At 43.1% G+C, this 22,074-nt stretch overlaps 1 protein-coding gene and 1 long non-coding RNA gene across 5 annotated transcripts in view; one reads left to right on the forward strand and one right to left on the reverse strand.

Annotated features, from left to right (window-relative positions):
- The window catches only part of LOC117758280, a 125,128-nt gene extending 122,254 nt beyond the window's left edge, over positions 1–2,874 (forward strand). The window contains exon 3 of the long non-coding RNA XR_004613257.1: positions 2,760–2,874. This is a non-coding gene — a long non-coding RNA (uncharacterized LOC117758280). The remainder of the gene's footprint in view (positions 1–2,759) is intronic.
- On the reverse strand, positions 641–21,771 carry rps6kc1 (ribosomal protein S6 kinase polypeptide 1). 4 transcript variants are annotated; one of them, XM_034579804.1, is made up of 16 exons: positions 21,553–21,771; positions 20,541–20,576; positions 19,303–19,423; positions 18,883–18,998; positions 18,680–18,773; positions 18,521–18,574; positions 17,974–18,396; positions 17,419–17,540; positions 17,143–17,241; positions 14,952–14,999; positions 14,310–14,442; positions 11,189–12,826; positions 10,391–10,480; positions 4,523–4,605; positions 2,790–2,885; positions 641–2,421 (listed from the first exon to the last, which is right to left on the reverse strand). In XM_034579804.1, the coding sequence occupies exons 1-16, from the start codon at positions 21,652–21,654 to the stop codon at positions 2,320–2,322; spliced, it is 3,357 nt and encodes a 1,118-aa protein (XP_034435695.1). In that variant the 5' UTR covers positions 21,655–21,771; the 3' UTR covers positions 641–2,319. The 4 variants fall into 4 exon arrangements, with proteins under 4 accessions (XP_034435695.1, XP_034435694.1, XP_034435696.1 ...); XM_034579803.1 differs by having other exon boundaries at positions 17,416–17,540; positions 21,553–21,770; XM_034579805.1 differs by lacking the exon at positions 17,974–18,396 and having other exon boundaries at positions 17,416–17,540; positions 21,553–21,770.
- Between the last annotated feature and the right edge of the window lie 303 nt (positions 21,772–22,074).

Raw genomic sequence — 22,074 nt, forward strand, 5'->3', positions numbered from 1 at the left:
GGCCTGATTAGTTGGAGCGCTTACTTCTACAAGACTCCACTGGACCAACTAATGAACCTGTTCACTTCATTATGACACAAAAAATAATATATATATATGTATACTGAAAAAAGAATATTGTTTCTCAACTAAAAAATGCTTCAATCAGAAAGGAATTAGTATTTTTCAAATTAAAGTCATCACTTGCTAACTTTTTAATTTGACCAAAGTTAAGTTATTTGTGTGAAACCAATACAAATATTTGTTGTTGTTTTACAGTGAAAAACTTTATTTTTTCACTGTAATGTGAACTAATGGGCTTTTGGGCTCAGGTTGGTTGACTTCAAAGCTCTCTCCCCTGTTTCCAGTCTTTATGCTAAGCTAAGCTAATATATTACTACTGAATAAGCATAAGCGGGGCAGAAAAACCAGAACTGCACCCAAAAAATGGCCAAAGAGTTCTGTATCAATGAGTGCTGAGTATTTGAAACATGCTGTGTGTGTGTGTGTGTTGGCTTGTATTATGGTCACGGTGACACTCAGCAGGAGTGACAGCAGCTTTCTAGGAGTATCATCAGTCCGGCTGATAACAGAGAGGGGGGGCTGTAGCCTCAGAGCAAACACACACAGGACACCATATCTACAAAGAAAGCACCACCGCTCTTCATGTGCTCCTCCAGGTATGTTTATTGTTTTCCAGAATGCACTGACAGACCAGTACAGACGCACACACACAGACGAGAGGGAGCATTCAATAGGAAACCAGGAAAAAAAAAACATCAATCTCATCTCACTGCGAAGTTTGTGTCTGATAAAAAGGTTAATTAGTGGGAAATGGATCTTGTAATTTCTGCTATCTGTTAGGAAACATTTTTACACTGTGGCGGAAACAGGAGTGATTATCTGAGTGTGGTTAAGAGAAATGCATTTGTCTCATCTTCAGTTATTACAGGTTTATAAAATCAATACGTGGCAGGTTAGAGGAAGTGCTGCTTAAAACACAAACACACAGTCAAATAAACAAGGATGTGATTGATCAGGCAGTGTGTGATTGACAAGATAATCAAGGCTTTGACCAAATGTGTTCATCTTTCACTCAGCACATCCTTTAAAAGGTATATTTACAGAACACACATTATTTGTTGTCCGATGGATTTGTTTTTCTTCATAGTATTAAATACATTACTTAAATCATAGTCTTACGTGCACAAAAACTTTTTTACTTCATAAAATAGTGTGTAAAACCGGTGTCAAATATGGTTTAAGTCTGCTCTCTCATTATTATTCTTCATTTCCAGAATGAATAACTCGCCGTCGACTATAAATAAAGATGGACGACATGATTGCTCCAAAAAAGTGAGGCCAAAGCATCTCGATCAACACCTAGTCAGTTAACCCCGCCTCCTCCGCTATCATGGCTCTATCTCCCAATCGTTACTGCGCAGACTCCAAATGTGCAAGATGGGCAGCGCTGCTATCCAAGATATTTCAGTTTAATTCCTGGATAGTGGAGCCAGGTCATCCATCTTTACATACAGTCTGGTCTACAAAACCTTTAAACCTTTTCTTGCAAAAATCTATTAAATAACTCAAACCTATTCTGACTAATATTCAATCAGAATCAAAATCTGTCTCTTGCCTCAGTAGATTTTGTTCATTCACCTTTGCATAGTGTCCGTCTCTTACTGAACCTTAGGCTGGTTGTCAGTAAAAAGGGGTTGGTCACAAAAAACAAAACCTGTAAGAAATTAGATATCCGTTTGTAGATCAGAGCAACAGCACAACCCTGTCATCGAAGCAGAAGCTCAGCCCAGCACAATTAAATCTCAGTGGGCTTCATGAGGAATGACTTAAGTGTTATAGGTGGCGACAAATGGAGTTTATTGCACATGGGTCTTTAAGAAAAGTGAATTGCGTCAGTTTGAAACGAAATTAACAAACCGTGTTAAATAAATGCAGTGAAAACACGAGGACAAAATGTCACCTCTCGCTTTTAGTTGTTATTTTGGCTTCGGCACAAGGAGCAACAACGCTGCAGTGGATCATCACTCACACACTTTCTGTGAAAATTATTGCACCACACATGTTGTTTAAGTGTTAAACCCTAAGAAATTAGCAGTGCACAGGGAAGGTAATACTGATGCTTCGCCAATTCTATTAAAAAAGATTAAAAAAAGAATCAGACAAGTAAATGGGGAATGAACAAAATGGGACATGTGCAGAGATGCATAATTTACTGTATATCTACTTGTGTTTCCAGTCTCAAAAGGAGTTCATTTGGGACTGCGAGTTTCCCAGCATGCAGCTCAGCTTTTTCCGCAGTCACACAATGCCTAGCGTCTACTTGGACCAGTGTACTCTGGCAAAGAAAGGGTGGGATTTAATATCGTCCACTCCTCCCGCTCCTGCCCCCAGTCTCTCCATTGGGTTGTACTGGAGCAGCTGCACAGGAGGAAAGAGACCGAAAAACACACAGACAGAAAAATATGAATTAAACAGGTTATAATGTTTTCGTAGAAGTATATCTCAGCTCCCCGCTCAGTACGAAAAACTGTGTGACACTTTGAATACTGTATTGTCAAGATGTCCAGTACTTCTACTGAATTTATTCCCAACAACATGTTATTGCTGTTTAAGGATTTATTTTTAAAAACCTGATAAAACTGGACAGTTGACAGCAATGGAACAAGTAGGTTGATCAATCCTGTATATTTTAACTAGCGATAGGGAGCATTACTTTAACAGAGTGAGCAGTATCCATTTTTTTTATTTTCATACAGGTGAAGTCACACAGCACCGCAGACCCTCACCTGCTCGAGCAGAGATCTGGCCTCCTCTGAAACAGACTCGGGGATGCTGAGAGCTGTGTGGCGACTGATTCCTGCAGGATGGCACCGCAGCAGAGACTGTGTGCAGAGGGGGTGGAGGCGGGTGGAGAGAAGAGAGGTAGATAACCATCAATTTAAAACAAAGAAAACCTGACACACTGGGAGCTGAGGGGACAGAGACAATGACACCTGCGGAGCCTATAGGTCAACGTGAGAACACTCTGACTGGACAAATAGGAGGAGACCAAAGAGCCAGAGCAACTGAAACAACACTGATCACACTAACTACAACAAAGGGCATGATTTCACTGCTGTTGCTCTTTCTTAGAACTGCTGTGTATCAGACAGCGTCATAGGAAGAACTACATGGGAAAATGTGGTTCGTTTGTTCTTCGTTAGTACACAGACAACTTACTGTAAAAGCTTTTTGTCTAACCACATCAAACTGTCAATTCAGTTCACAAGAAACTGTTGCACTCAGGGAAATAGTGAAGTCAAACTGTCAGAAGTGAGTAAGAGGGAGCATGAGACCTGTAAGTTATTTTCTAAACACAGAACACACTTCTATTGTTACAAGAATTGACAACAATCACTGTTTAATGCAGCAGCACAACTTTTAAAGCATATACACCTGCACATTGGAAATGCTAGAACAGAACGTGTGCGTCAACTGTTTGTGTGTTTGTGTTGGTGGACCCTGTGTGTTCTCTCCATCAGTTAGGTCGGCCTCCTCTCCCTCGCTTCCTCTTTCTCTCTCCCCCTCTCCCGATACGTGCTGCAGGAGTTCTGGCTGGGTTCCTAGCTGCAGTCAAGACTGCTCCAGGCAAGATCTTATCCTGCAAGGATCAAGAGACACTATGTGTGCCTGCGTGTGTGTTTCCTTGCCAGGACCGTACCCAGACATAATCATCAAAGGAGACATCTGTGTGACGGAGGTTTGGCTTTTTTTTCAGGTAAGTGTGGGTGTGTATTGTTCAACATAATAACACCAACCTAACACCCCGACTCTTGTTTGGGCAATTGATGGGAACCACCGATGGCTGAAATGAAAATATGCCCACTGGCAATCAGTTAGAATTTATTCAAATTTAATAGACAATAAAAAATTGAAGGGATACACTGCACCTGCACTGGGTGTCCAACTGTGTGTGTGTGTGTCCTTCAAGGGAACAGCAAGTTATAATTAGCATGTGAATGTGCTTGTGTACATGTCTAACAGCTGAGTGTGTATCTGTTGTCTCGCAAACAAGATTCTCTGCGTCCTCCCGAGCCCGCCTTGGAAGACGGTCCCTCAGACAGCCGTGCTGCGGCACCTTGAGAGCTGCCCCTGTCTTCACCTTTCACGACCAATGCGAGGTCGGCACGCTCCGAGCCCAGCGCTGCTACAGGAGCCAGCACAGAGGCCCGGGGAGAGCTGACCCCCTGGCCCAGCAGATGGAGCTCAGGCTGGGGGAGAAAGTCACACGGACACCCCTGGCACTCCCCGAGAACCAGAGTAAGAGAAGGCAGCCAAGACGCACCTCGCACACACAAACACAAATGCACCAAAACAACAAACTCCACCTACTCAAACACAAACAGACACGCGCACTGAATCACACACAACTTGGCAAGACCATAAAGAGTGTGAGAGAGTTGAAAGCCAAGACACCTACAGACATCCCCCAACACCTTAGTAACAAAGATAACGGTTTTTTTAATACTTTTTGACTCACCATGCCCGTCAGGAGCTCAAACAGGATGGCGCCCAAACTCCACCAATCACACGCTGCCGTTTCCTCACTGATACCTCCCACCTCTGAACCAAGAACGGAAAAAAGAGGAAGAGAGAGAATTAATCAATAAATAAAAAAACAGGGAAACAGCTCATGTGATGGGGAGGAAGATGGGAAAAATTCACTTGTGATGTAAAATGAGAAAATAATAATAATGTACAACTAAATCCACTTGAAGCTTTTTCAGGTCATTTTCTTTTAAACCATCAACACTAAACACTTTCAGAATGACATCTTGGATTACAAAATATTTCATTGAACATATACAATCGATCCGAAATGAGCACAAAGACATGGACACAGTCCCTCTCTCACACACACACTCACACGAGTGTGTGTCTCATAAAAGGGTTATTTGCATAATAAAAAAGCAGTTAAATTGAGGAAACCGTCTGTGCGGCAACTTCACACCATCTGCATGACCTGACCTCAAACACACATGCATATAACACGCACACACACACGCACTGCCACACACACACACACACACACACAAAGAAATGTAAAGCAGGAATACAAAAACTAATACTACAGCAATTCTTTACAGTTCTTTTTATTTTTATTTTCTTCAGCTGAAAATTAATCTATACCAGACCGATGATAATCTAACCAGACGAGGGCTGCAACTATCAGTTATTTCCTTCATTGATTCATCTGTTGATTATTTTCTCCATTTAACAATTCATGTTTGGTCTGTATATTGTCAAGGAATAGTGGCACGTTAGTAAATCACAATTTTCTACAACCCAAGGTCGTTTCATTTGTTTTGTTCATTCAATTCATTTCAATTCCATTTTAATTGTACAGCGCCAAATCATAATAAACATAATCTGAAAGCCCTTTACATAGAAGGTCGAGACCGTAAAAATTATAGAGAAACATAACTGTTCCCACAAAGAGCAGCTCTCTGGTGACTGTGGAGAGAAAAAAGTCCCTCATCAGCCTCGGCCGGTTGGGTCGAGCGGAGGAAATGGGGAAGCAAGGAAAGGTGGGTGGAAAAGAGGAGAGCGAGAGATATCGGGGGAGGAGGGGGAGAGAGACCAGGAACAGTTGTGTAACCATTGTATTTCAGCTCTGGCAGACTAGTTGTTATAATTAAAACAATAAGACTGACATCCATAGATGTAAACAACAAAAGTCCAAAGAGACTCCGTTCAAAGTAACAACATAAGTAAAGCAACAAATTGTCATGTTTAAGAATTGATTGTGATTTTACAGCAGCCAATAGAGGACTTCTCTCAACCACCTAAGCCTGTGGATTCAACCGACAAGTCTGACACGGGGAGACATTTAAACATTTGAGAAAGAATTATAATTGGAGGCAAAATTAGCAAACGCCCCTGAGTGCAGAATGAGTCATGAGACTGTTGAAACCGTTTTACAGGACCGGAACAGACAGACTTTGCTATGATATTGTTTTTTGACATATATTTGGCAAATGAAATTAGATACAAGAACAATTATCACAGGGACACAGGATTAAAACTGCAATTTCCATTTCATGGGGCTTTTAAATGCTTGGTATCTTTGTGTGAAAAATTACTTGAATGAGTCAATTATCTAAATTAGCTGTGAATTAATTTTCTGTCAGTTCACAAAAACTGATGTTCATGAGATTTGGGTGGAACGCCAGCTCGATGGAAGTGACTGGGATGTTGGGATTCACAATGTGTATTTAAGACACCCAGAGTGATGATACCAGTTTGCTGAAGTGACAAGTGTATGTGTCAGTGAGTGTATCGGAGTATATGTGAGCTCCACTGGGTACCAGATGGCCTCTTGTGCCACTCAGCTCCCCTCTGCTCTGCTCTCTCCAGAGGGAGGGCGCCTGGTCACCCGGAGGGCCAAGACCCAGGGTCACGGCAGTGTGTGTGCCCAGAGACCAGGCTCCTCAGCTGTGGAGACAAAGACCCCCTCGTCTCCTGGAGGCTGCCGGGAAACTCCGGAGGCCTGTGCGGCTCTCTTGCAGCCAAGGTTAGAGAGGGTTATGATACGACTTGCACGTTTTGTCCACACACATAAACACACACATGCACACAACCAACTGAGCAACCAGTCTTCAGGGCTCCCCAGGACTACTGTTTTGACAGCCAAGGAGAGAAGATCGTCATTGAACGGACTAGTGATACCTGCGTGGTTATGAGCTGGAGGGGAAATACTGGACACACACACACACACACACACACGTCTCAGAGCAAGGTCGATGTCATCACAATGGATTAATGTCTAAGGAGCTGCAGGGAGAGTACAGTGGAGCTGGCTACACTTACCGCTCTGTCAGAGCGAGGCAGGGAGAAAGGGAGACAGAGAGAAAGAGGATGGGAAGGGAGAATTAACTGCATCCACAGGCCATGGGTCATTCAAAGTAACTGTAACAATGCTCTGTGTGAAGTGTACCTTTCCAAATTTGACCATACTGCCAGTAACTTGACACTTTCTTTCCTGGCCCGCACATTAAAAAACTTTGAAGTGAATCACAAAATTCAGAAGAAGACAAAAGGATTCTGAGGAGTTCAGACGCATCGGTGAAACAATACTGTGAGTTCACCTTGTGGCCTCTTCTTCCCTTTCCCCTCAACAATGAAGTTCCCTCCTGCTTTGTATCTTAATCACACTCCATCTCCTCCCTCCTGGGGGCCATAAGGAACTTTCTCTCTTCTCCTCTCAGGCCGACTTCCCTAAAAGCCTAACCGACAGTCATTGTTGAAAGAGGAAGTGGAGTGTGCGCAGGTAGGAAGTAAGGAGGGATCGGTGAGTGATGTTCCAAGACTGTGAGTGCATGTCTTGTGAGCTGTTGAAACACCGATATAACCATTTGAATAACATATTCAAATCTAATACAGTAAAATAATGTGTCCTCTCCACTGTCAGATCAGACAATTCAAATAATAAAGGAGAAGTACTTTCACGGTACAATTTCTTCCCTGAAAATCTTTTCAAAACAATGAGATGACGGCTCGGTGTTGAAAAGGGGAACTGAACTTTATCTTCCAGTAGATCATGTTGTTGTTTAAAACAAACAGTAAGAATATTTGTGGCCGCAGTAACAGACGGGGAAGAATACTGAATTTCCCTTTTCTTAGACACTGAAGACAATCGGTTTTGTCCTTGCTTCCCTGTTTACAGAACAATTAACAATTACCATTTCTGCTGAAACGTGGGCCGCGTCACACCGTCACTCAACAGCTTGTTTTTTTTCTTATTAGAGAACAAAAAAGTAGCCATCTGATGTTTATCAGTGATGACGAAATGGCGACACAGTAAATAAGCAGAATGGTGCAGAATAAACAGATTAACGCCCTGCTGCTGTGTTTTCCGAGTCCACTCCTGTGTTTTTTTGGGTGTGAATGTGTGCGTTTTAAAAACATGTTTCCCTCCTCCTTACACAGACAGACACACACACACACACACACATACGGTCACAGCAGGCCCCCTGCTAGCTTTCTGGCAAACACTCATAAATCTGTCATCAGGAATGAAGCCATCACTAGAGCTGACCCTGTCTGGATAAACAGCAATATATAACAAGGGCAGAAGAGAGACACACTCGCTAACCTCTATGTTAGTGTGTAGAAGTTCACAAGCACAAACATCTACACATTAATGTGTGTACCTGATCTAGAGCTTGCTGGGGTGGGATTAATATAAGCAAGTAAAATAAGTGACCGTATGAGGGACAAGTATAAGAGAGAAAGTGTCCAGTGTTTGAGTTGGACAAGTCTGTGGATGTTAAAGTGGTCTGTTCATTTAATAACAGCATAAAACACCACCTGCTGGCTGTTGGTATGAAATACATCCATCGATCCTCATGACAGCAACAGCCGTGTAACTAACAGCTCGGATCTAGTTAACTAACTAGTCTCTTTAATCCCCAGCATGTTTATTCTTTTGCCATAAAAAATATTCTTACATAAATCTATTTATATTAAGGCTTGTGTGACCTAAACGCAGCATCACTCAAATGCAATGCAGACAATCATTTATAACACACTTAAGTTTCTTTTCCCTTTTCATTCCTTGGACACTGTGTCCATCAAACTGGACTGAAACGAACTGTGCAAGCTGTTAGTCAATTAACCAATGTGAAATAATTAAAAAAAAAATAGTTATGACGATTTAATTTAATTTCATATTTTACATCAAATGTATTTGATAAACTTTTGAATAGAGTTGTGAACTAGAATGACACTTAGTAGAGTTAAAACTTGCCAAGGACGAACAATATTACAAATGAAGGAAGTGGAGTGAAACCTAAATGTTTTATTCATCATTAAACAGTTGAACAAAAAACTGGATCACCTCTAAATCTGCACCAGCACTAAATGTTTTTGTTATTTTTTCAGGACCCATCCTTCCACCAAATTTGGCGGAGATCAGGTGAGTAGTTTTTGCATTATCCTTCTAAACAAGACAAGGTAGAAAACTCAACCTCCTTGGCGGGGATACAAGTTATCTATAGATGATGTGATGAATGCTACTTCATTGCAACATTGCTTTACTCTAAAAAAAGTCAAGTGTGTTTGTTTATTTTAATTCACCACAAGTTTTTTTTAACAAAATGGAAATTCCAGGCTACATACAAACCCCACAACTTGGGTCAAAAACTCTCCCTGGCTACAATTATCAGGATTAAATTAATAAAAAACTAACTTCAGTGGCTTCACTCTTAGTTGTGGAAGCTACATTATACCTACATCTCTCACTCCTGTGACTTTAGGTCATCCACAGCTGACCAGTGGAACATATGCCTGCGTGTGCTTCTATTTCCATTAGTAGGCTTTTAAACAAGCCGTTGCTAAGGGACTAGAAATACACACTTTGGATATTAGATTGTTGCTTTCAGATTTATTACAACAGTGTCGCACTGTACATTCTGGACACAAGGAGGATTTAAATCTGAAGTGACCTTCCTGGCTTGAGAGAGAGAGGATGAATAGCTTAATATAAGTGCGTGGGAGAGTGAATGAGTGTGAGGGTCATTGTGAACGTCTCTGAGTGCGTCCAGTGTTTTCAGCGAACAGTTATCCATCCTGCATATTTAAGAAAGGTGTAATTAAGCACACTGCGTATAATCTACCCAACAGCCCAAGTGAGAAGCCATATGCTTAAAGCAGCGGCATATCGGAAAGTTATCCACCCGTAGATGTCAAACGCATGTGCACGCATGCACACGTACACACACAAACACCCGCCACACACACACACACACACACACACACACACACAGAAGTGCTAAGCAGGGACATGGTGCTGTAGTCTAGCAGCAGTTTGTTTTAAGCAGCTTTTAAACAACATGCCAGGGCTGCCACGAGTTTGCTGGGAGCAACACTCAGGGTTGACACACTGCTGGCTCACTGCTGCACAACAGCACACTCTACAGGACAACAAAGGTACTACAAGACGAATCATCTTCCTCAAAACCAGTACAAGAAAATGAGTAAAAGAAAACTATATTTTCCATCGATTACGCAATCTGACTGTTAATAAAAATCTCAAACAATACTTTATGTACCGTTAATATAAGGTGTCTTTAACCTGTGCATATAGATTTCTTTGTCTACTAGCCCCCCAAAAAGAAATCACAGCAGTAATTTGTTTCTTCCTCTTTGAGTTATGTATGTACACTTGCATAGTTTATTCATGTCTGGCTATGAATGAGGGTGTTGTGACCATGGGAGAGTGGCCTGCTTATGGACCAGCATAGAATGAACCTCACATAAACCTCTGCACTGACGGGCAGAGGCACACAAAATGAGGCTCCTGGGTAAAACAAACAAACGTGTATCATGATGTTGATGTGCAGCTCACCTGGTGCACAGTACATATTGGCAATGGCTTCTTTGTCACAGGACTCCTCCACATCACTCCAGCTACAAAAGTAGGTGATCTGAACGTGACCTGCACAGAGAAGATAGAAAGTTTTCAGCTGTGTGAAACATTCATCCAACGTTCTGCTTCGTGTCAACCTCACACAGTCAAGTGTCACTCTGACTTTCTACTCTTTCTGACTGTTTATTCACCTTTGCAACGTTCCTTCCTCCGCTCCTTTCTGCCTCTCTAAAATCTCTCTGCGAGCTTTTCAAGCACACGGCCACGGCGATTACTTCTGTTTAGCGGCTACCCGTTAACGCTATCATTAGAACTAATGGTGTCATTAGGTAGCCGTGGCCATTAGCCTGGGCTAGCCAGACTGATGCACCACACTATGCCGTTGATGGGCCCTTTAGAACAATAATTACCACCAGGGAGACGAAAACAGCCACTCAGCTAATTAGACGCTTGTTGATAACGAGGTGGAGAGACATGATTGTAGGACGACAAAGGAAGAAGTTGAGGGGGAATCTGTGACCTGCTGGTAAAACAACACTTCTCTTTCTGCGAGAGCCACAGTCCCTCAGTCAGATACTACAGGCTTTCAGAAAGGAACACGCAGAGAGCCTGGCTTCAAATCTCCAAGAAGGCATTTGGTTTTTGCTTGAGGAAAGAAAAATATGCCTTCCATATAATACAGCAGCTTCAGAGGGATTTGATTTTATACTTGTTTGATAAAGAAAGATGAGCACATGCCACCGAGAGTTTACACACATTAGTATGTAAATGTCGAACCTTGGTGGTCGAGCAGGATGTTGTTGGGGTTCAGGTCTCGACAGATGATACCTTCTTGGTGCAGTGAATCCAGAGCTGTCACCATCTCTACAGCCCAGCGTTGAACAAACTCCTCCGGTATATGAGCTTGGGATGCAGCCAGCGACAGCTCGTCCAGCTTCGCGAACAGCCGCGATACTTCTTTATCAAACTCGCTGACACTTTTATTGCTAACAACTCCTGATAATTCACCATCAAGATGTAATAAACCCTCGACCACAGCACAGGCCTCTGTCCCGTACACGTCTGGGATAGAGGCTGCACTGGGGTCGGTGTTTATTCTCGTACTGGCCTCTGGTTTTTCACTACTTGAGTCAGCTCCTGGAGTTTCTGAGTCGAGAGGAAGGTCATTATTTTGGCATTCATCAGAAACCGTTTTGTCAGAGGCCTCTATGCCAAATGCCAGGCTGTAGTCATCCCACAATGAGTTGAGTGGAGAGGAGGATGCAACACTGGTGTCGCAGGCTGCAGAGGCTGTACACAGAGATGACAGCTCCTGCTCCAGTGTCTGCTCCTCCTCCTCCTCCGGCTGGCTGTGAAGCTGTAAAACATCTGGCTGGATGCACTTCTGAGGAGAGGCTGTGGCCTCGAGGCCCAGACACACTCCCGAGGTCTCCAGTTCCTCCTGTGACGAGTCTACGGTCCCACTCATTGCAGGAAGGTTGACCAGGAGATCAGGTGGGTGACCCTCGTCCGCCACTACCGCCTCTTTAAATGAGATGACTGGCACTGACTCATTGGAGCCTTTATCACTGCAATTTAATGACCAAAGCTCCGAGCTGTGGCCCTTGACCTCCTGAGCCAGCTCTGGAAGATCTTCAGGGATGTCCGAGCCCAGGTCAGACGTAGACAAAAGCGGGACCTGCTTATTAGGGGGGCGCTGCTCTCCAAAGTCGAGACAGGTCACCTCGCTTGCACTGTCTTTGCTGTCAATACGGAAAAACTCCATTGGCGTGTGCTTGGACTGATCCAGTGACAGGGGCACAGCAGGAGAGGGTAAAGGACTAAAAACTTCCCCGTGGTCCTGTCCCTCGCTGTGGTCTTGCTCATTGTCGTGGGTGTGGCCACTTTTGTCGGATGACTCGGTGAAGAAGCCAAGTTCCTGAGAGCTGAGAGGTGACGAGAGGCTGTCGTTGCTCATCAGCGATCGGCTACGTGAGGAAGTGGTGGTCGTCACAACGGGCACTTCCAGTGACAGCATTTCCTGTTCACTCTTCGCTTCTTCCTCCTCAAGTGCATCTGGTTCTACTTTGTCTTGTTCATACTCATTGCAAAGAGTCAAATAACTGTTGGTGCACTCTTCCTCAGAGTTGGCTCCAGAGTCTGACTGGGCCCCCGTTTGTTTGATAAGCCTGGTGGGAAGAACTCTTTTAAGATGCGCGATGATGTTTCCTCCCTTTTTCTGCAGCTCTGAGACAGAAATAGAACCAGCGACGGGCCCTGAACCTGAACCGGCTGAGTCTACATCCAGCTGTGGTACAGCAGGTTGTGGGGTGTGCACAGCCGTTGTGTGGCTCTTCTGAATGAAAGGAATGTCAAAGCTCTCCTCGGGGCTTGAAGTATGTAGGTACTTTTCAATGTGTGACCACAGTTTTCCACCTGAAGATGAAAGAAACAGGGACGTTAGAGACAGAAAAGCAGGCTACGGATATAGCTGATATTTTGAGGAGGAATGAGAAAATAGACAGAAAGCATTTCTAGATAATTTAGTCCTTTTCCACTGAATGAACTTTTCCATGAATGTTTTCAGGAACTCAGCAACTTCAGCTTGTTCTCCAAAAGCTCTCGAATCTCTTTGTCTTTCCAAGTTGACATCTTCATTTGCCTCTTCTACATGTATGGCACCACTTTTTTTATTCTGAGATATTAGTATTTTTCTGTTTCAGTTTTGTGTCGGTCACATGTTAGAAACATCATTAACGCGCCCCCACAAATTTTGACACAGGGACTTCAAGATTGGAGAAAGATACAGGGGCCACTTTAAAGCCCTTAACATTTTTAAACTGACTTTCTCCTGTCTAATTTTTATTGTTCTTAAGATGAGATGAAAGCACAAATGCAACTGCACTAAAGGGACAATTTGGTGAAAAATGTCATTATTTTCCACTTAGTGAGTAACAAAGGTAAACAAAAACAATTGTGACTGAAACCACTTTGGTTAAATGGGATTTGGGCTTGTGTATGTTTTAGGTTCCCAGTGTATTGTTAGTGTTTTTAACTTGTGTAACACACACACACACACACACACACACACACACACACACACACACACACACACACACACACACACACACACACACACACACACACACACACACACACACACACACACACACACACACACACACACACACACACACACACACACACAGCTGTAGTGTGAGCAATTGGAAGCCAGCATCTGTTGTGTGTGATGAGAATGGATAGGGAGTTCACAGTGATGATAATGATAGCGGGGCAGCTCGATGGCTTAGAAAGTAAAACCATCCATATGTTGTTTTGTCCAATGTCACTCAGGTCACTGCCTCCCTCCCTCTGCCTGTCTATCCTCATTCAACCTGTCAGTGGCTAACAACATACTATAGAAGCATAAGGAGCGACCCTGGATTCTCTGAATAACAGAGCCGGGACGCAACAATGGGGAAACTGCCTTTTGTGGGATTTGATCGGCTTTATTAGATCATGTTTTACAGCCCCATATGATATTCAATACAGTGCACTAATATTAGTGCAGGGCGGTTATGGAGTACACCAGATTGAAAAGGTTACAGGGCATTAAAAAATATGGCCGCATCACACCGTATGCACTCACCCACACACACACGCAACCTACACACATCCTAGAGTGAGTGGGATGTAAGGAGGCCCAGGTGTTGGCATAGCTAATGAAGCATGGTGCCACCTGGTATTCAGAATAATGACCTGTGACACACACCCATCTCTATCAAACATCTGTCTGGAACAAGGGCAGAGAGAGGGGTGGGAGACGAGAGAGAGAGAGAGAGGGATCAGGTGAAGGAGGGGACAGAAGATGAAAGGGGGAAGATGAAACGGATGAGCGTGAGATGTGTGCAAGTCGTACCTTCGGCGTACTGCAGCAGAAGGAAAACTGTGTTTTCAGAGACGACAAACTTCCTCAGCTGTACCATATGGGGCACAGAATGAGGCATGATGGTCCTCTTAGTCCGCCCACAATCACTGCTCTTCCTCAGACCCTGCAACAAGAAATAGTGGAGGAGGGAAGGAGGTGAGCAATTCAAATCAAAGTAGGCACAAAAAAACAGAAGACGGGAGGAGGAAGAGGGTGGTGAGTGTTTATAGCGTTTCTTTGAGAGTGTGGCAAAGGAGAAAGCTCCCATTAACAAAGTGCCAGCTATGCCCCAAAGTCACTGGATTCATCAAGCCACATACAGCGCGTGACTTTAAAAGAGCCACATAAATCCATCAGCGCTACACGTAAAGTTCACATTGGCTGCAAGTGTGTGTAGGTATGTGTGTGCGCGCATGTGTGTGTAGTCATCTGTGCCTGTGCTGTGTGTTGGCATCTGGCACACGTCTCACACCTGAGAGCAGAGGAGCTGACAGGGACAGGCCCATTAGAATCAATTACAGCGGTCACACACAGGGGCTTCTGGCACACTTCAGTTACACTTACAGTTGGGAAGACCAGGATGAGGGACACACAAACACACACATACACATACACACTACACACTACACTTACTTTCAGGATGAAAGTCTCTTCTGTTCTCTTGTCCATGACCAGAAGAACCTGTGATGGAAGAGTGCCATTAAATGACATGTTTGAACAGACGCGCACAGTCTAAGATTGTGTATTGGTTGTGTCCTCCAGCAGTGTTTTTCAATGACTGGGTCAGGGCACACATGAGGGTCACTGAAAGATAAATGTAGGTCCCTGAATTATACCAGAAAATCTGTGTGTGATAACAATAAAGAGGGAACAATGCTATGAATCATTTTTTTCATCAATAAGTTACAGCCAAATCAATCATTAATTGATAAGTTGACAGAAAATCAAATCTGCACCATGTTCCACACACTCATAAATATCAGTCCCCTAAATCGATTTTTTAGGTTTAAGTAGTTTTTGCATAATCTTACTAACTAACAAACAAATGCAGACAAAACATAACCTCAAGGTAGAAGTAATCCAAAATTATTATTGAAAATAATGCAGGTTTTAAATGACACCAAAAGGACATAGGAGCCAAACTACTGCTCATAGTTCATATGAGTTGCACACATATATTTACCCTGCTCCTAAAGTTTTAAAATGTTGGACCACATGTGTTGTGAACAATATTTCACCACAGGTCTGTGCAATGCATCATTGCAGACATTGTAATATCTGGCAGTGCCGTTGCTACATTCTCTGAACGTTTCTCCCATCTGCACACACATTAAAACAGAAAAAGAGGCTCCCACCATTTCATCTCACTTTCCTTTCGTTTCTCTCCCTCTGTCTCTCCTTTCTTCCTAATGTCTTTATTTCATCCTGCCTCCCGCCCTCCTCTTCGCTCTGACATCTCCATTGCTCTCCTGCTCCCTCGTCGTCTCGAGGGAGAGCTTGAGCATATGTGCGTGACCTGCTGTGTGTTTGTGCGTGGCGCCGTGCGTGCGTATGTTTTGGTGGGTGCGTTCCCTCCATGTGACCCTGGCTGGGACCAAACAGGTGCGGGCTAAATGGATATGAATGGAGCTGTGAGTAAACAGAGTGCCGGTGCTAGCCAGGGCGCTAATATAATTAAGACACAAACATCAGGGAAGGGGGAGGTGGAGTGGAGGGGCATGGGAGGGGGGGCACCGGGGTGAGGAGCTCTCTCCATCTGTCCCCTCTGTCCCCATTAAAAGTGAAAGGAGGAAGGAGGAGGAGGAGAAAGAGCAAAGGAAAGCGAGGCCATTTCTGTATAGCTTTGTTTTCACTTACGGTGTTTATTCTGTGCTTGATTCGTTTCTGAAATATTGTGGATTTTAAGTGCATCTCTGTAGAGTAACACATGTTGTTTCAACATTTTCCTTAGGGTTTTTGTGTGTGTATGTATCCAGGATGAGCATCATTGATTCAATACTGTGTGCTACTCTCTGAGCTGCTTGCCAAGTCATTTCATGGCTGAGTGCTGAAGTTGCTTCGCCGGCAGCTGGTTGAGGGGACCGGCAACCCAAACTGACCTTGTGGTAGTCATAACTGACGCTAAACATACACACACTCAGCCCTTACTACTCCATCCAGTAAATCTATTAGGTTTTATTGCCTCAGATTAAAGAGATGGTCGAAGAAGGAAAGGACACGAGGAGGAGAAATTTGGGGATGGATACCATCCACATTTATCTAGGCTGGCACAAATTGTTACATAAATGAGTCTCTGCTGCAGCTAAGTCTAATTATTCTGTTATGTTATTTTTTTTCATTTCACCTTAAAACCTTTGATATTCAAGGAGAAAAACTCTGACATTGCATCAGGCAAAGTAAAAGCAGTACTAACGTTGATTTATCCACATGCTAGAAAAAAGGATTAACAGATTATGATTGTAACTTCAAAATAAAAATCCTGTTTTTAGACTTGCACCTAATAAAGTGTGACTACTATTTGAGCCCAAGCGGATTATTAAAATATGTGCAAAAAGATATCTTGCCAGATGTCAACAGTTTTGAGGAAAACATACAGGCAACTGTAAAGGCATTGTCATCGCTGCTCCCTTCATTTCTATCAGACTATAAAGTAAATATTGATATTTGTTGATGTGTTTAGCTACACGTGGAATCTATTGCACTTCTGTCCGTCACGTTTTTTTGGTAGTTTTTCCTTACTCTCGTTAAGCTCTATGAGACAAATTGTAATATGTGAATATGGGCTATACAAATCAAATTTGATTGATTGATTGAATAAACTGACCTTATCTATGACCCCCAACACCCTGTATGCTCTCAGCTCATCAGATGGACTCTGCTGGCCTGCTCTGCTGGTGGAAGGGCAGCACTGTGCCCCCAAAGCCTTGAAAAAGAGAGAAACATGTCTGTGGTTAAAGGGTGTGAACCGGCACAGCAGGGGCAACAGATTATCACCTTGATGTTGGGATCAGATCAGATGCTGACATAATTATAAAAAAACATAATTAATGGTTTAAATATTTTAACAGCCATAATTTCACATTTTCATCCCACTCACTACTGTTTGCGTTGACCCTTGACCCATGTTGCTTCTCAGATGCTGACTGGATATCTGTTCTGCACGCATCAGGTAGTCCGCAGTCTTCTTCTTCACTGCCTCTCGTCGTGTGGGACTGGCCTCACCTACAACAGGGATGAAATCAAAAACTTGAATTATTGAATTAACTGAATTACTTACAATAATAAACTGTTTGCCTCATAATTAGGGAGACGCTGACAGAATCACAGCCTATGTAAACACAAGGCCTACCAATCCAGCTGAAATACATTATTGATTACCACTTGGTATAATGTAAGGATCTTAGAAGGCTGCAGCAATTTGTGTTACTTTGGATTAGTTACAACGGGATGCTCTAGGGCACTGGTGTGGTCTGTGGAGGATTTTTAAGTCAGGAAGTCAGTGTAACACTACTCAATTTATCATCAAACGTAAGTCTACAGTGACATGAACTGTCATATTCAAAAGTTTTGTGACAATACTTTTAATTATTGGACTTAAATGGTTCTTTAGAGGACTCCACTGCAGAAACAGCATCCAGCTCCTGACCAAACTGACCTTGCACTCCTTGCAGTAGCAGGTCCACTCCACTGCGATAATAAGAAAAAGCTGCCTGGTAGTCCTGCTCTTTCTCCTTCTGTACAGCCACGCAGATGAGCTCGCTGGCTTTTTCTAGGTAGTCTGACTTAACGTCCTTGTGTTTGCCACCGCTGACTTTCTTCAAAGTGCCAGAAAAGAGAGGCGTCCGGCCTGGCCAGCTGACCTCGGGGTTAGGGGCTGAGGAGGCAGGGACTGGGCTAGGAGATGGGGAGCGGTGGTCGTGCAGGGAGGGCAAGCGAGGGCTGCAGCTGCTGCTAATGTGGGAAGCTCCCCCCTGTGGCTGGTTTGGGGAGGTGCGGCCTGAGGCCATGCCATCATCCAGCTCAGCCAAAGAGTCTGTATCCACAGCCAGGGAGGTCAAGTCACTGTCACTGGACGGGCCTGAGCAGGGACGGATGCCAGGGTCAATACTGACATCTATAAACACTACATAATAAGTCTATATATGCCAAACCAAAAACAATAGTATATTTAATGTCATTCTGATTCAAAGAACACACTCTACCTCCATACTCAGACGTGATAGTCAAATCATCTGCACCACTGAAGTCCCTTTGAACTGAAAAACATGTCCATACATCTCTGAGTAAGTTTGAATTTACAGCAACAGTAAATTAAGAGTAGAGACTGATTACGAGGAAGAGTTAAGTGTCTGTGATCGTACCGTCAGAGCTGCAGTCTGATAAACTATCTGCCAGGAAATCTGAAAAGGGCTCAGCTGGTCCAATGAGCTCTGAGCCGTCGTGGACCTCACCTCCCTGGAAAGATATTTAAATCATAGTCCACAGTAAATTATGTGTTGCTGTGTGTGTGTTTCTGTGTGTATGTGTTTCTGTGTTTCTGTGTGTTTGTGTGTGTGTACTGTACCTTAAAGAAATCTTGGATGTGCTGACTGCTGTACAGAGCAGGGATATTAGCAGAGAACTGTAGCAGATCCTCAGAGCACTGTCTTCTCTCCTCAATCACTGAGTCATCAAAACGACCTGCACATGAACATACAAGGACACTGTTAAAAGAGATTTTTTTTCCTCTCCCGATTGTCAAGTTTTTGCTCATTGTGGGAACTGCAGAGTTTACTTTTATTATATTGTTAACTGAATTAATTAAAATGAATGCAAAGTCTTTCACTATTACAGTTTTCATTTGCCGCTTTAAGATAACTATCAAATGTTAATGGTTCCACAGGACAATACAAATCAAGCAGGAGATGTCTCTGCACATCTAGGTCCAATACAAACATCAGGGCAGATGTTTGACACAAGGAAATTAAGGAGGTTAGTTTCTTACCAAAGACCTTGGCCTTGGCAAAAGGAGGAAACAGCTCTGACTGGCTACATACATCCTTGTGCAGCTGCCAGAGATTGTGATGAAGCTTCCGGAAATCACTGTATCTCTTCCACACTGTTATCTACAGAAAGAGAGAGAGAGTGGAGATGGATGAAGATAGAGGAGAATACGCTGACTTAAGGAAGGGAAGTTAGGGAATCAAATGGATTATTTCAATGTACTTTAGGAAACGCTGCTTGAGTAACTCAATATTGTACTTGTCTGTAAAAGTAATCTCATTATCAATTGACTTTAGAGAACTTAAACATCAGCACAGCCTAAAACTAGGATGGATTTTAATGTCAGTTATGTGAACACATAAACCAGTGTAACCAACTAAACATACAAGTCACAACATTAGACACAAACCTGGATCAAGTAATTCCTTACTCTGTAAGATGAAGCAAAACATAATGTTGGGAGACAAATCTGGTTCGCTAAGTTCTTGTCTGAGCTGCTGGTGAGAGACAAACTGGGTTGAGCACCACTCCCAAACTGGAGCACCACTAAGTAATAGAGGTAAGCTGTGATTTTCAGGCATCTTAGACACACATGCAGTAATTGACATCATGCTGGCTGCATTAGCACTGGGTCCAGGACAGACTGCATTCCTGAGTGTTTCAGAAGCAAGAGAGCAGTATTTTTACTGCATGTTGTGAGAAAAACTAATATTCTAGGAGTTGTTTTAAACCATTTAAGAACTGATGTCTGAAGACAAATCCTACAAATTGTCTGGCTGATGAGACTGTAGTTTTTAAATTTGACAGGCCTCGTGTAACGTTTAATCTGTGGACAATTGCAATGTCAAAAAAATGCACAATGACTGAATGAGAGCAAAAGAGGAATGACTTTTTTTTTTCCTGATAGATGATGAAATGAATTATCTTCTAAATTGAATTTTCCAGTCAAAAAAATGACGGCTTGTTTTGTACAATCTCATATGTAAGGAGGCAGATGAGAAAAGCAGATTAAAAAAACGTAGATCGTTTAAACGCATTTGTTGAAAAGTACTGCATATCAAATGATTTATTATATTAGTCTTGTGCAGTCTAAACCAATGTAGGCTGAGGAAAATTCCTTTGAAAACATTCCACGTCGGCAGTTTGCTGAAGCTTTGCACACACACACACACACACACACACACACACACACACACACACACACAGTCGTCATATAAAAAGAATGGCTTGGTGTCTTACCTCTTGAACATCTTCTGGGTTCTTCCTGGAGATAATCTGTGTGGAGGAGGGAGAGGAGAGCTCAGAGGGAAAGCTGATGTTTCTGCAAGGGCCACAACCAAGTGTGGGGCTATCACAAGTATGAGCCGGGACCCAGTCTGAGCGTGACAATGAGTGCATTATGGAGCCAGTGACGGAAGTCTTGAGAGTTAGAACGAGAGACATCACTGACATTCATAACAAACAGGAGCCCAGGCAGCAGGAGATGTAGAAGCCTCAGCCTGTCCTTATCCTGACTTACTGAACAGAGCATGTGCAGATGAAGCTAAATGGAGGATAAGTATGAATGATTCATTTCACCATCAGAGGACATATTTCTCAATGTCAGCACTTGATCTGGGAGTTTCTGCTTATTATCACTGAGAATAGGGAACTAGACCTGAAATTAGAAGGCTTCAAATGCCCCAGTGTTTTTTCTGTTTGAAATATTTTCAAAAGCACAGAGGCCCTTCACTCTGGAAAATATATTTTTTATAGTTAATGCCATTGACATGTTAGTGATGAAGATAACTCAGGCTTTGACATTTCTCCATCTCAGCTTCCTGCCTGGCTCCTGATCCCAGTTAACACTCATTACTGCTTTAATGTCAATGGGAATCATGCCTGAGAATATGATGACAACACAAACCAGCCTATTCTGGTAAACACTGGGACCACAATGGCCGTTGTTTACTGGGAGGCTACATGTAGCAACATCTTGACTACAGGCTCTTTAACTGTCCAGCTCTGGGTAAACACAGCACATCAGTGTTGCTAATGGTGTAAATTAGCAGCTTGACAACCCAATGGGAGTGAAAAAGCCCAAATGTTAAAACCCAATGAAGTCTAAATGTGCCTATTAGCTTTAACTGCGGTGCCCACAAGAGCTAGTTACCACTGCCAGGCTAACAACACTGTGTTTGCATCTCACCAGCTAGCTAACAGCAACTAGCATTAGCCTAGCTGTCGGGGTGTCCATCCCCCCTCTGCTTACCCGAGCGGTGACTTTATACACCGTGTAACCTTTCTGGTGCTTCTTCGGGTCCGTGACTGTATAAAACCGAGCGAGTTCTCCTCTGTCCCGCTGCGATATCATCCTGAGAGTGACCACATCGCCAAAGCTAATAGCCTGCTAGCCGCTCACATTCATTCTCTGACAGCAAGCCGCACAGTGACAGGCAGGCAAACAAGCTAGAGCTCCCCCCCGAGGAGAGCCGGAGGAACTGCATGCTGTAATGTCACTTTCATTCTCTTTTTATTTTTCGACCGACATGACTCCAGCTTCTTAAATCTCATATTTATCCTTTATTAAGTGATTGGCTCTGTTTACAATAAACAATCAGAAGTACAAATAATAAACACAGTTAACTCAACAAACAGTGATAATATGAGATAGTGCCATATATTCTAACAGTGGCATGTACATGGACTAAATGAGAAATATAAAAGATAAAGTTGGGCTACAGCTCTCACTCTGTTTCGTGTCCATATCATGTCCATATTGATATAGTTATAA

Source organism: Hippoglossus hippoglossus, chromosome 24, assembly GCF_009819705.1.
Source record: "Hippoglossus hippoglossus isolate fHipHip1 chromosome 24, fHipHip1.pri, whole genome shotgun sequence".
NCBI classification, from domain to species: Eukaryota; Metazoa; Chordata; class Actinopteri; order Pleuronectiformes; family Pleuronectidae; genus Hippoglossus; species Hippoglossus hippoglossus.